Below are 15,715 nucleotides of genomic sequence, written 5' to 3' on the forward strand. Positions count from 1 at the left end.
CAGAGCAACTTCGTCTTAAATAAGGGAAGGAAGGAAGGATCATGATATAAAAGTTGGTGTTGGTGTTACCTTCCATCTTGGAGATGTGCTTGTGAACTTTCTTGGCGCAGCCGTAGCAGTGCATGGACACCCTCAGCTCCACGGTCTACGTGCACGCACCACACCAGCAAACATATCAAAATTAAACTCGACACCGAGAGAAGAAACATGCTAAGAAGAAGAAGAAGAAACATGCATATCGGAGGAGGCAGGAGATGGATGGATGGATGGTCATGCATTGCATACCTTGGGCTGCAGATGGAAACCCAGCGTCCTGGACGACGCGCCCTCGACGACGAGGTCGCTGAGCCTCACCACCTGGCTGCTCCCGGTCACCAGGGCCTTCCTCTCCTCCGCCTCGTCCCCCAGCGCGCGCGCGCACAGGCAGCCGCAGCCGGCGCCGGCGCCCACGCAGGCGGCGAAGCAGTTCAGCACCCTGCCGCCCATGCGCCATAGCCGCCGCCTCATCGCCTTCAATTCGTCTCCCTTTTTGACGGATGAATGGCAAATTACTACCAGTGACGGAGGGAGAGGGCCGGCCGGAGCTGTTGATTAAAAGAGCGTGCTACCGGCTGCAGTCTTGCTCTGGCGTCAAGATCGGCTGGGATCGGCTAAGATCTATCGAGTAATGTCCATGATCAATGATGGATACGGTACAAGTGTACGTTATGGGAGTAGTGATCCACTGATCCACTGCAGGAGGAATCGATCGGCGAGGCTGGTACACGGGGCTAGCTAGCGCTAGCAATAGTATTAGACCTGCCTACCGTGCATGTGTACGTGCTCGCTCGGTGCGCAGCGCTGCCAATTAATATATCTTAGCACGTTACATGCGGACCCGACCGGCCGGCCGGTCGGCTGTTAATTAATCGCCAAGTTTTTTTTATTTTCTAGCATCCCTCCATTTTCATTTGGTGTTTTATTTATTCTACATATTAACATTGTCTGAAGTAAAATGGGTAAAACTTCGACCAAGTTTACGAGAAATACTACTAATGTCTACAATAACAAATCGGTAGCATCATATTCATCATTGAATATATATTCACATACCGTATATATTGTTATTGTGAATGCATGTTCATATTGTTTCCTGTTAATAACTTGGTCAGTTTGACTTGGGACAAATCTACTCCCTCCGTAAAGAAATATAAGAGGGAGTAGTACATGTACTATTTTGTCCTTCCATCATAATGATCGTTGTATTTTAACTGCCCGTTTGTTGATGAGGTTCGCACTTGATCCACCCAATAATGTGCTCCCAGCTCCCGGTTTTGTCTTGTGTAAATAGGGGGACAAGTTGCCGGGCTCTCCATGTGACAATGTGAGTAGTACTGAGTAGTGACACCAATAGTGGAATCACACCTCTCAAAAGAGAGCATGTGGTGTATAGTAATCAATCGATCATAGCCTATAGCGGCCTATCCGGCGATGCAATATTGGGAAGATGCATGCACGGGTGTGCTAGATGCCAATTTCATGGGAGAAAAGCTTAATCATTGGCTCCAAAGAGCAATAAAATAGTAAAATCTCGCTGCCAATGGATGGATCGGTCACTGGATGATTGTCCCATAGCTAGCTAGCTAGCCTCGCAAAGATTCTGAGAGGTCTCGCTGCATGTTTCTACAATTTCGAAAGCAAAACAACTTGCTATCTACTCAGAGTAGTACTCACATATTAGTTGTTATATTACGGGACGGACGGGAACGTTTGGTTCCTGGGTGTATATACACCCTACATGAAAAAATAAATTAGCAATTTAATAAAAAGTTTAAAAAATCTGAAAATATTTTTTAAATAAACTTGACCTTCTGTTATACAGTAGTTGTGAGAAAAACTTCACAAAAATAAAATCACTCTTTGACTTCTTTTCAAAAAAGATAAATTTTCGGTTAAAATCGTGTGAATAGTGACATATAATAGCAAATAATTTTTCGGAAAATGCCAACGAAGGCCGAGCTCCAGTGAGCTCGTTTTCAAATCTTATTTTTTCGGAGCGCGAAAAATTCCAAATTTATTTTTGAACACACATGCACATGTATACTATGTATATGCAAAAATTCACAATATTATACGTTTTACATGTGGCATACAGAAAAAAGACAAATACACATTTTTAATGGGCCTTTTATTTTTGTTATTGGGCCATAAATTTGTTATTTTTGTACAGCCTACAAATCACAACATTTTTCGACGGAATTGAACACGTTCTTGCGGAATACATATATGTTTCATGGATTTTTTTCAGATTTATTTGAAACTTTTAAATACACTTTTTGATTATTTTTTTTTCAAAATACTGAGCTCACTGGAGCTCGGCCTCCAAAAATCCGCATCCTTTTTGTCTTTTTTGCCCTGAAGTCAATGTTGGTTTTTTTTCTTGAAAATTTATATACTAGTGCAAAACAAAGTCAAGTTTAATCTAAAAATACTTTTAAACTATTTTGACTTTTTGTTTAATTATTAAAAAAATCCCCATATAGGGTGTATATACAACCAGGAACCAAAGGGTATTTCCCATTATGGGAGGGGGTATTTTTGTGTGTGAAATTGTTAGAGTAAAGACAAGGATACCTTCATGAGTGAGGGTTGGTGCAGGCGGATCAGCAGGTTGGATTTGGATACGATCGAATGGGTGCACTGCACGGAGATACGGCACGTAAACCCACGGGATTTTGGTTCTCAAAAAAAAAAAACCACGGGATTTTCAGCATAGGAGTAGCATGGATGCTCATAGTAATTCCTCTCAGAGGAGTTTACAGTGTACCATAACCTGGTGGTGGAATAAATGCCTTACTGTAAAGGCAGGACCGGGGACTGTACTAGAATCTATGCTTTGCATTCACTTTCTTGGACCATGCATGTATACTCTACTTCCTCTGTACCGAAATATATGACGTTTTAGCGATCATAGTGTAAATTTGGCTACGTTACGAAACTTCCCGAGTTTCCGAAAATGCCCTCCCACCTGCCCACTCCCATCCACTTGCTGCCCACTCTCACCCACACCCTCTCATTCCCCTCCCTCATCGCCTCTCCGCATCGCCGCCGGCCACCGCAGCCCATTGCGTTCTCACTCCGGCAGCCACCGTGTTCTTCCTCCTGCAGCCCAGCGCTTGCTTCCTCTCCTTCCTTTCCCACCGCTTGCTTCCTCTCCTTCTTTTCCCATCCCGAGGTCAAAAGAGTGATTTTTTATGCACCGGTGAAGAGCTTCTGGGCGGCGGAGCTGGTGTGGGCGCCGACGCCAGATCCGCGTGCGCGTACGCTAGATCTGGGCGACGGAGCGGAGTAGCGGAGTGGCCCCGGGAAGGATGCCTTGGCCGGCTGCGGGCGCCCTGGGTGGGGCTGCGCGTCTATGCGGCGACCTCATCGAGACCAAGAAGCCGGCGTCGGTGATGCTGCTGCACATCGATGACCTCCTCCCTCTCATGCGTGCCCGCCGTCGTGCACCGTGACAGGTAGGTCCATGGAACTTCCCTCCCCCCTGCTCGGGACGCCACCAAGGTCCGCCCCCTTCCTCCCTTCCCTTCCATTCCCTTGACTCACGCACGCACAGTCGATGCAGGGAGAGGAGGACGACCCCAGCCATCGAGCAGCAACAACTCAAGTTTAAGGTCAAAGTGATGGTCATGGGTGAAATTAGGGACGATGCCCAGCAGCAACAACTCACCAACACCTGCTCCGACGCCATGGACCAACAGCAGCAACTGAAGGTCCCTTCTCCTCCACGCCTCCCTCTACCACTCTCTTGTTTCAATTTCGATTTCGTTCCCCTGATGCGGTGCTACTCAATTCTCGTGCTTGCTTGCTGCTCTGAGCTGTGGCCGTCGAGATCAAATTTGCTGCCGAGTAGTTAACCTTGTTGATATGTTAACTGTGTAAATTTCATATCCTAGAAGAGAGAGAAACCTCCTGTAAAGTACAGTAGTAGCTTGCCATTTCTTTCAGTCAACACGGAGTTTCAGACACAGGATGACTAACTGAATTGTAAAAAAATGAGTTAGAGATTTAAGGGCCTCCTCTACAGTACAGTAGTATAGCTTGCCATTTTCTTTCAGTCAACACAGAGTAACAACCAATGATAGGATTTCATCTTGCACGGCTATAGCTGGAGACTTGGAGTACAAAGAAGAACACAGGACACTTATTATATTTGTGCTTCCATTTATTTGAAGAGGCACCTGTTTGTTCACATATCAAATTTATTTGGAGTAACCGACTACTACAGGAAATGCTAGGAGTAGTTCCTATGTGTACAGCAACATGGATTCGAAAACTATCAATTTGATATGCAGAACTACAGGAAATGCTAGCGTTTCTGATTCGAAAACTATAGCCCGTTCAGTAAATTTTGTGCACCCCAAATTTGTTGGTGCTTTACATGGAGTAGTGCTTGCTGCCAGTATTTAACTGAATTTAACATGTGTTAGAGCAACTAAGCTATATGGTCAGAGAGATTTCTGCCATAAGTATCCCATAGTAATGTCCCATAGCCGGCGGTCCGTTCGGCAGTCTGAAATTGTACTGCTGAAATTTCTTACTTGGATTGCTTGTTGAAATTTCTTGCTAGGAAATGTTAGGAGTAGATAGGAGTATTTCATACTGTACTTGTTCAAATTAGGGAGGACAACAGTACTATAGCACTGCAGAAGGAGTACTTTGTTTTAGAGATACTGAACTAAAACTTTTTTAGTTAATTAGGAGTAACAAGCAAGCTGATTTCCAGTACCAATTTCTTAGATTTAAATTAACTGGAGCCTCTCCCCTCCTACTCCTCTCCTCATAAGAAGTTATACAGAGGCTTTACAAAACAAGGAGTTATTCAAATGATCATACGAATTGGAAAATTCAAAAACTTATCACAACAAGGAGTTATACAAATGATCATACAAATCAGAAAATTAAAAAACAAGGGAGTTATCTCCACACAAATAACCACAAGGATGCAACAAATATACTCCAGAAGCCTCATCTCAGGTCTCTTGACAACAAACATCTCAGATCTCATGACAACAAGCATCTCTGGTCTCATGACAACAAGCATCTCCGGTCTCTTGACAACAAACATCTCAGGTCTCATGACAACAAGCATCTCCAGACTAATGACAACAAGCATCTCCGGTCTCTTGACAACAAGCATCTCCGGTCTCTTGACAACAAACATCTCAGGTCTCATGACAACAAGCATCTCCGGTCTCATGACAACAAGCATCTCCGGTCTCTTGACAACAAACATCTTAGGTCTCATGACAACAAGCATCTTCGGTCTCATGACAACAAGCATCTCATGCCTCTTCTTCCATTACTGAACCCTTTCCATTAGCTCTAGATTGTGTAGGGCGTTTGTGTAAACCTCTCGAGGGCATGATAGTCTTGGAGGTAGCTGCCCAAGACCCTCAAGCCTTTCTTTGTTCACCTGTGGTGTTTTATACTCATTGCCCCCTGCATGGTTCAGGATCTCAATCATGCATGTCTGCAGTGTTAGGAAAATTCTGTTGAGCTTGTAAACCTCATAGCCTTCAAATTCCTCCAAAACACCCTTAATAAGGTCTTGTAGTGTTTTAGGACTCAGACAATCTGTTAGGGATTGCAGCGAGTTGAAAAAACCGAGGTCAAGCACATTCAGATCAGGACTGTTGGCGGGCTGTTGTATTATTCTGATGTCAAGTCCAGTTTTTGCGACAGTGGCTAGAAATTTTGGGTCATCTGGCAAGATATGGGGCTTAGCATTATCCTGTTGAATGTAGATGGTCTGTCCAGCATTACTTTCGGGCCAAACGGCCTGTATCGCTGGCAAGACTTTCTCTATCAGGAACTCCCTCATCACTTTTCTATCGACCTTTATTGTCTTTGTCTCTATTGTACCTCTGGGCCTGTTATCACTTCTCCTCTGAGCAGGAACTTCTTTCACGAATAGCCAGATACCGATTTTCCCAGAGAAGGTCACGTTTCCTTCACTGTCCCACCTTGGCCTAGCAACGGCCGTCAAGAACATCACCTTGCCAATACAGTTGCCGTGTATATGCCTCGTAGGCTCTTCCTCCCCATCCAACAGATAGTAGGTCTTATTTTTCTTTGTCATATTGAACCATTTCTCATCAATGTGAACAACATTATGCATTGTCTTGAATTTAGGCCTTGAAGTTTCTATCGTTGTCTCATCAAGCATTGACAAACAAAAATTCATCCTGTCCTTCTTATTTTTTTCTTTCAGAGCTGGCTTCACACAGTTTGTATGCCTCTTTATCAATTTTAGCTTGAACTTTTTGTGCAGTGTGGTAGGGCTACATCCCAGTTGCCAAGCGAGTGATCTGATAGTGGACCTCTTGTTCAGTGGTATTGTAGGGATTTTCTCTAGATTAATGTCCTTTGGCTTTCTTCCACATCTTCTCTTTTTCTGATTGGAAACATCTACCTCTAAACCCTCTGCGATTTGCTCCATTGCCTTCTGCCAAACTCTTTGTATACTCCTCACTCCTAGCTTAAAAAATTGTGCAAGGTCTTTCTTATCATTTCTTTTGAATTTGCCACCTCTACTCATGCACACTGCATGCAATGCCACATAAGCAGCATATTTTTGCTCGTCAGTGAGGGTTTTCCTTTTTTTAATTGCTTGTTCAACAACTGCAGCAAGAAACACATCAATGAAAAAATATTAGTCCTATTGAAATGATCAAATGGTATGAAATGATATCATATGATCAAATGATCAAATGAATTACAACAAGAAATATAGTACAACTAAGAAAATACTCCTTGATTGAAATGGTCAAATGGAGTATTAACTTAACTGAAAATATTCAGTTAACTTAAACTGAAAATATTCAGTTAACTTAAAACTGAAAATATTCAGTTAACTAAAACTGAAAATATTCTGCTGTGTAGGATGTGGGTGAGGAAAGCGGACATGCTCGATGGACCGACAAGGTGGTGAAGGATGAGCTTGTTCACTGTGTATGATCCATCCATGCCCCTTCTGTTTTGCTGTTTGTCAACACACATTGTACTGTATGTTTACATGCTGTCAATGCTCAGTGAGGTCTGTTTCAGCGCTTAGCCACTAGTGTCATGTTTCTGTCTACTGTCTTTCGTGTTAATGCGTTTCACACTGAATGTTTTTGACTGTTTAATTTGGTACAGGCTCATGTTACCAAAATGGAGTACGGTACAAACTAAAATGATCATTGCTTTACTCTACTCCTAATCCATTTTATTCTGTATTTTGATCATTTCACATTGAGTATTTGAGTTGACAGTGACATCATCTTTATAGGGAAGATGAGGAAGCTCACCGACTGCATCTTCGTCGGCATCAGTGCCCTCGTGCATGTCGATGTCATCTTCACCAGGATCAATGCTCTTGTGCATGTCGATATCATCGATATCATCTTCATCGGGACCGACTCCTCCAGGTATGTCCTCTTCTTCGGTGGGAGTACAGTTCAGATCAAATTCCATGTTGATTACTGTCTTTCTCTCTTGCAGGTTGTTGTGTCGTGCTGGAGATGCTGCCTGCTTCGAGCTGTTGCTGTTGCTGCCTACTTCAAGCCCTCCGGGTACTCTGCACTGCCAATTCCATATTCATCTGAGCACGATTTCAGTCTTGTATGCCTGCTAGAGTTCTTGTACTCAGAAACTTTGTCTTGATTGATACTCTGCCATCAATTTTTTACTGTCTACAGTACCTGTACTCTGAAACTGTCTTGATTGATACAGTACTCTGCCAACAAACTTTGTCTGGAGTATTTTGAGCTTTTCCTTTTCAAACTTTTACTCCAGGAGGCGATCTGGACCAAGTGGGGAGGCTATCTGCAACAGTACTTGGAGCTGCATGGGAGGGCGCGGCGATCTGGACCTGGGGCTGCCGATCTAAAGCAGTACCCCCTCCGGCGAGCAGTACCTCGATCTGAAGCAGTACTCTCTGGAGCTGGCGAGGCCTTGGGAGGGGGACAACGATCTGCAGCAGCACCCCCTCCGACGAGGCGAGTTGGTGAGGCCCCCTCCAGCGACAGGGGGCTGGATTGGCGCAAGCGACAGGGGGTGGCCCTGGGAGAGGGGCGGCCCTGGGATGGGGGGCGACCCTGGCGGCAGGAAGCAAGCAGCAGCGGCGACTGGGATGGAGAGGATCTGCTCGGTGAGGAAGACGAGGGCAATAGCGATTCAAATTAGGGGCACTTCTGTACTTTCCTCCCTTTTCACCTGGTCGGGACGTTTTCTAAAACGTCATAAATTTCAGAACGGAGGGAGTACATCGGCAAACAAATTCACAACAAAACTCCATCAATCGGTTCAGGAATTGACTGATGCTATTGCTGTGCCCTTGCTACATGCACAGGGAAAATATGTTTGGCAAGAGCGGCAGCAAGAGTTCATGGTGTCATTTCTGTACTTAAATTGTTGATTCATGCTGTAGATACAATTGAAATGTTGCCACGAATTCGAATAAGATGTTGCTAAAATACAGAGTAATAATTTGTTCATATAGTGTACACATGCATAGGAGGTAATCTCACCATTTCTACACAAAGAGGTGAGCTCAACCAAATCCATCTCTCAAACCAAACACTGACAAAGCACACGAACGGAACCAACCTGTTCCAGCGGCGTGGAACCATGACCATTCTATTACACTTCGTTCCCCAACCAAACACGACCCCAAGAATCTCACCTCCCGGCGCCATCGGCAGTCTTACGTGATAGAGCAACAGAACCGCTGGCAGCGACCCATCAGAATAATCACTGCGAGTGATTATAGTGATATGGACAGCTTCAACAGTCAACCTGCAAAGGAGCAGTGTAAGGTTTGTTAACAATCATGGACTGTGGCCAACTGAGAATAACATATCCGCAGAATGTCCATGTGGGCAAAATATATGCTAACCCCATCTTCCAGTTCAAGGCTACAAGAAAGATATAAATAAACATCTGCGTGTACACATAATGCAATGAGCGCTGCTATAGGTACGATCAAACTTCATACGATTTTGCGTACGAGCAGACTGTTCTGGTGTAGTGGGCCCAAACATTGGGAACGGGCCTGTGTCTGTAGTACAAAGTCGTATGGGGAAAACATCGTACGCAAGGCAGTTTCGTAATGCAGTGTACTCATGAACCAGGAGCAGTTTAGAGCGGTATCACAAGGTTCGTTTATTTCTATGAATAAGAGAACGTAGATTTAAGGGGCAAAGGACAAAATTGCCCAGGATTTAGAAATACTAAGAACAATGAGGTACCAACTGCACTCAAGTCTCAAATGTACAGTTGCTCTAAAAAAAGGTTCAAGTTATCTCTAAGATTCAACTGCCTCTTTTTGTAGGAATAGCTTAAAAAACGTTAATATAGTAACCAATGAAGCCCAAAAAAGTGAGAATCAACATGGCTAATCACCGGGACCAAATTGTCAACAGGCTTCCTAATTCTAACTTCTAAAGTGTAGACCAATAAAAAGATATGGAATACAACCAGGAGAACCTACATCTATCGGCACACCTAGTGGACCCTGTAACCAATGACAGGCAAAATAATTTTCATAATCTCAAGGCTCAGGTGAAAGGGGGCAGTAGCACAGGTCATCACCAGTTCATATAAACAAACAGAAAATGGAAGGAAACAAAAACGGCTGGCATGCACCATGTATTGTACACATGTACCTCATCTTTTGGATACTAAATAACCCAAAGTGCACAGAGCAGACACTGAAGTGCTTCAGCTACTCAGTAAGACCTTGTTGAGATAACAAGTCTTGCCCAAATCTTGCAAAGACCCAAAGCTCATGAAGTGCTTGTTGACCTCATCCTATGGTCACTGGCCAAGGTTCATCTGCGAGTATCTGTAACAAGATATGACATGATATCAACACACAGTGCTATTATGAGAAAGCATACAGTGGACGGAATGGATATGTCTTTTAACAATACCGGCGAGGTTTATTTTGGCGTTGACTAGGCTCATCATTTACAACTTCTGCAAAAGGGGCAAATGTGTCAAAACATTCCTAATTTTCTAGGATCACAAAAGAGAGCAGAAACTTCTAATATATCTGAAATTAAACACAGGTAAAATAACAAGGTAGAGATACGATATTGAAAAGGGAACCAAGCTGTTTTACCTGTTATTTGTGGGGGCTTCAACTGAGAAGGCACATTACTTGCACTAGGTTCTCTGTAGAGCAGCAAAAAACAGAAAACCAGAATTATTCATCCTTGTTTCATTCAATGAAGTTTGATGGTGACAGAGAAAAGGTTTAATATATAATGAGATCCGACTGGTCAGTCAGTACTATTCGAAGACAAAGCAAGCAGGCACATTGGTGGGGTAAATTGACATAATACAAGCCCTAAGGCCAACTAACTTGCTTAAAAAATAAAGCATAGTTTATCACTGTTGTGAACATGCTGGTGACCTTTGCAGCTTTTGCTGTCAAGCTTTAACCCTGTCACAAAACTAGTAGGACTGTCGTTCTATGCAAGACGAGGATGAACTCATAATTAAACCGATGTAACTCATCTCAAAAGTATATACGACTAGAGCTGCAATATATAAGAACTCTAAAAGCCCTGCAATGCATCATGTTATAGTACTGGACCGACATACCTAGGATTAACTGAAGAAGATGCCTGCTCAGAAGGTCGGGAATAATAGCTGCCATCCATGGCAAAATAAGGTGAGCCATAAGTTGCTCCCAAACCTCCAGCGGAACCGGACAATATTGGCAGCCTGATTTCAGTCAGATGCGCCCAAACAAATAATTAGACAAGCTAATTATGAATGCCATATTCAAATAAATAAAGGCTTAGTGCACCACCATCGTACTAGACTGAGATGCAGAAAAAAAATTAGGATAATTAACTCCTTACCAAGCCATCTCAGAATTGCTGACGCCATGTTGTTGCTGAGACACAAATCCTGGTAAAGCCATACCGATTGAAGGAACACCAGGCACACCTGGATGCTGGCCTCCAAACTGCATAACTGTATGATAGAAAACAGTTACAACTTTACTAGTATCATTAATTACTTATTTTTCATACATATTATCATTAAGTACTCATTTTTATTAAATTGTAATTTCACAGTATAAACTTACAAACCTGGAAAGAGTGCTGGGGTGCCATGGAAACCTTTGTCACCAAGTGAAAGGCCTCCTGTAGCTCCGAGAACCTGACCTCCACCATAGGGAAAAGAAGCACGCTCTTCTCCCTGGTCACCAGGTTGCCCCTTCACCGTCAATCGAGTAACAGCTTCGTTTGATCCATTAGGTGAAGAAACACCAGTGTCTTCAGTCAAAACTGTAGACTTAGGTTGTGTGAAAGATGGCATTCGACCACTACTACCAAATTGTGCACCCAACATCTGGGTTGGCATCCTTAGTGTGGATTGGGTACTTGATGATGGAGATGACTGTATATTTGTGCCCTTCGGTACGAAAGCCTTCCCTCTCAACAGGGGGGCATTTTGTGGGGTTGGAGAAACATGTTCCATACCAATGGGGGGTGAGAAGGGTCTACTGGTGGTACTAGGTTGTGCATTCCCCCTTTGACCAATCAGTTGTTCCTGGTGGGACGGCCTTGAAGGGTAAAATGGCGGCGAGGCTGAATTCAAGTTTGATGCAAAGGATTGCTTATTAGGAAAACCTTGCTCAGGCCGAGAATTTGAATTCTGAGGTTGGTGTTTCCCCAAATTTGCATTTGACAAAGCATTTTCAGGTTTCTGTGATCTGAAATATGATTGAAAAACAAACATGCTGGTGTTAGTTCTCTATCAAAACAAATGTGCAAAGATTGAATAAAAATAAACCTTCCACTCACTTATCATTTTGCTCTGACGATATCTCAGTGGTACTGCGACGTGGTTGGTAACGTCTAGAGCCTCTGCCACGAATTACACTTGGTGTGGCCTTACGACTTCTGGAACCGTCATTGTAAGTGTGAGATTCTTTTGGAACCACATCAAAGTTATCAACATCATCATTGCGAGCATGAGACGATTTAGGAGCTCTGTTCTTCCTGTGCTCGCGCAGGACTGGTCCAGCATTTTTTGTATTATCAAGGGAAACTAGAGATCCCTTTGGAACATAGCTGTAGTTCTGGTTACCATCATGATTATGCGCTCGAGACCTGTTGCCTCTGAAATTACCACGGCCAACACCACGAGACATACCGCCAGGTCCACCAACACGCTCTCCAGAGCGGCCCCTTGGATTTCTCATCTGAAAGCACAATTGACAAAAAAAGGCATATTGGTAAGGAAACATGCATCAGCAGTTCAATGCATAGTAGTAGAAAATAAGAAAGCATAGTAGTCAGTTACTCACATTGCCATTATGATAACCACGTGGATGCATCTCATCAAATCTGTCGTGGACCCAAGCTTCCTCCTCTTTAGGATTCCACAAGTTCCTATTAGTCAGTGTTCTCCTAAATTGAGAATATGGATAGATTAGAAAGCAGTTGAAACCTGGATAATGTAATCATAATACAGATTAAGCATTATCTCTATTTTGCCGCGCGGGGGGGGGGGGGGGGGGGGGGGGGGGGGGGTATGTTTTTCATGAAGGGGCGGTTGAGGGCCTCCAATTTTATTTAAAGAAGCCAGGACTACATAAGTTATGGTAATACAACACCCCCTCCAGGGCAAAAGAGAAGAAAAAGGCGCTTCCACGATTTCCAGGTACCTACACAGGTGTGACAGACAAACTTACAAAGCTACACGGGGAAACCTCTATTTTTGTGTATGCATCTTTATCTTGTGAATAAATTTAATAATTTACTAGTTAACATGGATTTCATGTGTGTACCAACTAGTTGTATTAAATTGTGTGATTCAGTAACGCATACACTTGTTCATACGCTTGGGCATGTTTCTTTTGGTTGACATCACTAGCTAAACTACACCCAATTTGGAAAGGTCTGTACTTTCTAAGCTGACTGTCAAATCCCTAGTGCACAAAACATCACCAGTTTGATTCAACTGTTATACATTAAATGCATTCACACATTATGTTTTAGGTTGATGCTTTCCTGCTACTGTCTATTGGCAATTCTGGATCATTTGTATTCATCAGTATTTCTGGTATAATGCAACATTAGATTATCAGTGTGTCCATGATGAACAGTACTGGTGCCATAAACAGCAGAGGGAGGTTAGAACCTGTGGCCTGTGGGGTTGCAGGTTTCGCTGGTGGCAGGGGCAATATATAGTGGTATTTGCACAGAATGCTACTGGTACAGCCTAGTAAAGTGTGTTTCAGCTTGGTACTGCAATTCTGGTTGAAAGACTTCGGGTACAGAACAGCCTAGTAAAGTGTGTTTCAGCTCGGTACTGCAATTCTAGTTGAATGACTTTAATTGACTAGGACCAGAATTCAAGTCCCTAGATTCCCTATTCAATTCTAAATATACTTATAGAAAAGTTTGTTGTCTTCATGTTTCCATATGCAACAATCAGCTATTATATGCGACGAACAACTATGATATGTAACAGCCGTGCATGCATCAGACTCTCATGTGGAAGTATTTAGGGCAACAGACCACATCTTAATTACTATTACCTCCGTCCCAAAATTCTTGCCTTAGATTTGTTTAGATACGGATGTGTCTAACACTAAAACGTGACTAGATACATCCGTATCTAGACAAATCTAAGACAGGAATTTGATTAGTTTCCTGGTATCAGTGTTTGGTCTCTTCTTACAACAGTAGTAACCATGATAAATTTTTGTACATATATTTACAACACTAGTAACCATGGTACGTTTTTGTGGAAACTTGGGTGAAACTAATCAAACATAAATCCCCACAAGCTTAAACTTGATGCAACTAATGCTTACTTTGCGGTTGCCAAATTGTGTTGCACCGAACTTATTTTACAATTCGCTGTAGAAATTAGCGGCGAAAGCGGATAAAAGTTGGTTAACCGCACGGTAAATTGGGCAAAATCTAGTTGGGCAGACAGGATTGTTGTAATTCATCGCAATGCTGGTTTAATAAGCAGAGTCAGGTCAAGCAAAACAGGATTGTCATAATTCAGCACAATCCAAACACAGCCTAAGTCCACTAATTAGCAATTGGGCTACATCCTAAGTCACCGAGTCATTCAATGGCCAAAAAGTAAGCGGTAATCAGTCCGAAGATGGAAAGGCGAGTACCTTCCGCGGCCGCGGCCGCCGCGGGACTCCTGGAAGCGGTCGTCGTGCATGTAGAAGGCGCCCGCCGTCGGCACGGCAAAGGGCTCGCTCTCCTTCTTGCCCTCCTCCCCCTCCTCTCCCGCCGCCGCCGCCGCTGTCGCCGCTTCACCTCCCTCCTCAGCCCCCTCCGCCGCCGCTCTCGGCGCGGCAACCGCCTGGGCGGCCGCCCCGCCACGCCCCTGCTCGAAATCCTCGTACACCTCCTCGTACTCCTCATACTCCTCCTCGTACTCCTCGCCGTACTCCTCGGCGGCGCCCTGCCCGTCGGACTCCGCGCCGGATCCGGCCCCCCTCCGCGGCGCGGGCAGCCCCGCGTCCTCCTCCTCCTCGTCCTCCTCTTCCTCGTCGCTCGCCGCAGCCCGGCGCCTCACGGCCGGGAGGGGAGCGTCGTCGAGGTCGCTCTCGTACTCCTCCTCCTGCTGCTCCTGCTCCTCCTCTGCCTCCCGCACGGCCTCCGCCTTCTCCTCCTCCCTGTCGGCCATTGGCGCCGCGAGCCGGGAGGCCGCGGGGCGGATCGGGGCGGCCGGGCGAAGGAATTAGGGTTCGGCGGCTGCGGAATTCGACGGAATCTAGAAGCTTCCCGTGGCCGTGTGCGTCTCTCTCTGGTCTGCGTGTGGACGGGGGGAGGAGGAGGGGGAGGGTGGATGAGATTTAAGAAGTGGGAAAAACTGTCGCCGTTTGGTGACACCATCGGACACGCACCGGCACCATGTCCAAATCCTGCGGCGGTTGAGTTGGAGTCTGACGTAGCCGTCCGTGACGCTGACGCGTCTGGCCCGCACGCCGGTTTTGGGCGCTCTGTCGGACGCTGACGTACGCAGTGCGGTCATAAAGCTTTTTTTTCGGGGTAGTGCGGTCATACAGCTTACGGGGACCTTTTAGCATTGACCAAACGTATGTTCTTTTTCTTCCCACACTGTTTGCGTTGGATAAAGCAGGAAGTCAACTATGGCTCTTGGTGAGGTTAATCTTGATCGTTGTTATAGCTAGAGCGCAAAGGGAAAGACACTCGAGTTAACATTGTCGTTGTCATGTCAGAAAAGAAAACATTGTTGGGTTTTTTCAAAGGAAAAAGGAGTTTTATTTTCCACTATAACGGGGTTACATTCGAAAGGCAAAAGTTCCTCTATACAAGATGGACATGTATGCATCTATACTGTGGTAGTAAACACGGTACGACTGTAATTTGCTAGCCGGTCAGCAACCTTATTTTGCTCTCTTCTAAGCTTCTAGGAAATAAACTCTCCGGCCTCCATCAGCGTTTTACTTCTGCAGCAAGATCTCCATGTGCGGAACAAGTAAGCACATTCTCGAACAAGATAGATAGTGCCTCGAAAGGATCAGACTGAACCTGCACCGGTTTGTTTGTATGTTGTATGGCCAGTGTCATACCTTGCATCAACGCATGAATTACGGCCTCCAACGCTTCATTATAATGATCAAACAAGGAACAATGTGCCGAAAAACCACTGATCTGTCGTGATTCTTTAG

General features: G+C 44.6%; 2 protein-coding genes across 3 annotated transcripts in view; both read right to left on the reverse strand.

Moving 5' to 3' along the window:
* The window catches only part of LOC109770861 (heavy metal-associated isoprenylated plant protein 23), a 70,835-nt gene extending 70,022 nt beyond the window's left edge, over positions 1-813 (reverse strand). Inside the window, exons 1-2 of one of the 2 annotated variants that reach the window (XM_073500786.1) lie at positions 286-813; positions 70-145 (exon numbers count right to left, since the gene is read on the reverse strand). In XM_073500786.1, the coding sequence (XP_073356887.1) occupies positions 70-145; positions 286-507 (298 nt within the window). In that variant the 5' untranslated portion in view covers positions 508-813. The remainder of the gene's footprint in view (positions 1-69; positions 146-285) is intronic. The other variant, XM_020329574.4, reaches the window with a different exon arrangement.
* A 7,640-nt stretch (positions 814-8,453) lies between these two features.
* LOC109770862 (protein MLN51 homolog) lies at positions 8,454-14,913 on the reverse strand. Its single transcript, XM_020329575.4, has 10 exons — positions 14,186-14,913; positions 12,353-12,455; positions 11,847-12,247; positions 11,130-11,755; positions 10,896-11,010; positions 10,633-10,755; positions 10,148-10,200; positions 9,957-10,002; positions 9,690-9,868; positions 8,454-8,820 (listed from the first exon to the last, which is right to left on the reverse strand). The coding sequence occupies exons 1-9, from the start codon at positions 14,704-14,706 to the stop codon at positions 9,841-9,843; spliced, it is 2,016 nt and encodes a 671-aa protein (XP_020185164.1). The 5' UTR covers positions 14,707-14,913; the 3' UTR covers positions 8,454-8,820; positions 9,690-9,840.
* Positions 14,914-15,715: the final 802 nt, after the last annotated feature.

Source organism: Aegilops tauschii, chromosome 1, assembly GCF_002575655.3.
Source record: "Aegilops tauschii subsp. strangulata cultivar AL8/78 chromosome 1, Aet v6.0, whole genome shotgun sequence".
Lineage (NCBI taxonomy): Eukaryota > Viridiplantae > Streptophyta > Magnoliopsida > Poales > Poaceae > Aegilops > Aegilops tauschii.

Bases quoted from the DNA above. Each gene is read 5' to 3' on its own strand.
- LOC109770862 (XM_020329575.4), bottom strand. From the start codon at position 14,706: ATGGCCGACAGGGAGGAGGAGAAGGCGGAGGCCGTGCGGGAGGCAGAG. The intron at 11,756-11,846 runs GTGAGTGGAAGG...ATCATATTTCAG, and splicing joins TCGTCAGAGCAAAATGATAA to ATCACAGAAACCTGAAAATG. The intron at 10,201-10,632 runs GTATGTCGGTCC...GCTGCTCTACAG, and splicing joins TCTTCTTCAGTTAATCCTAG to AGAACCTAGTGCAAGTAATG.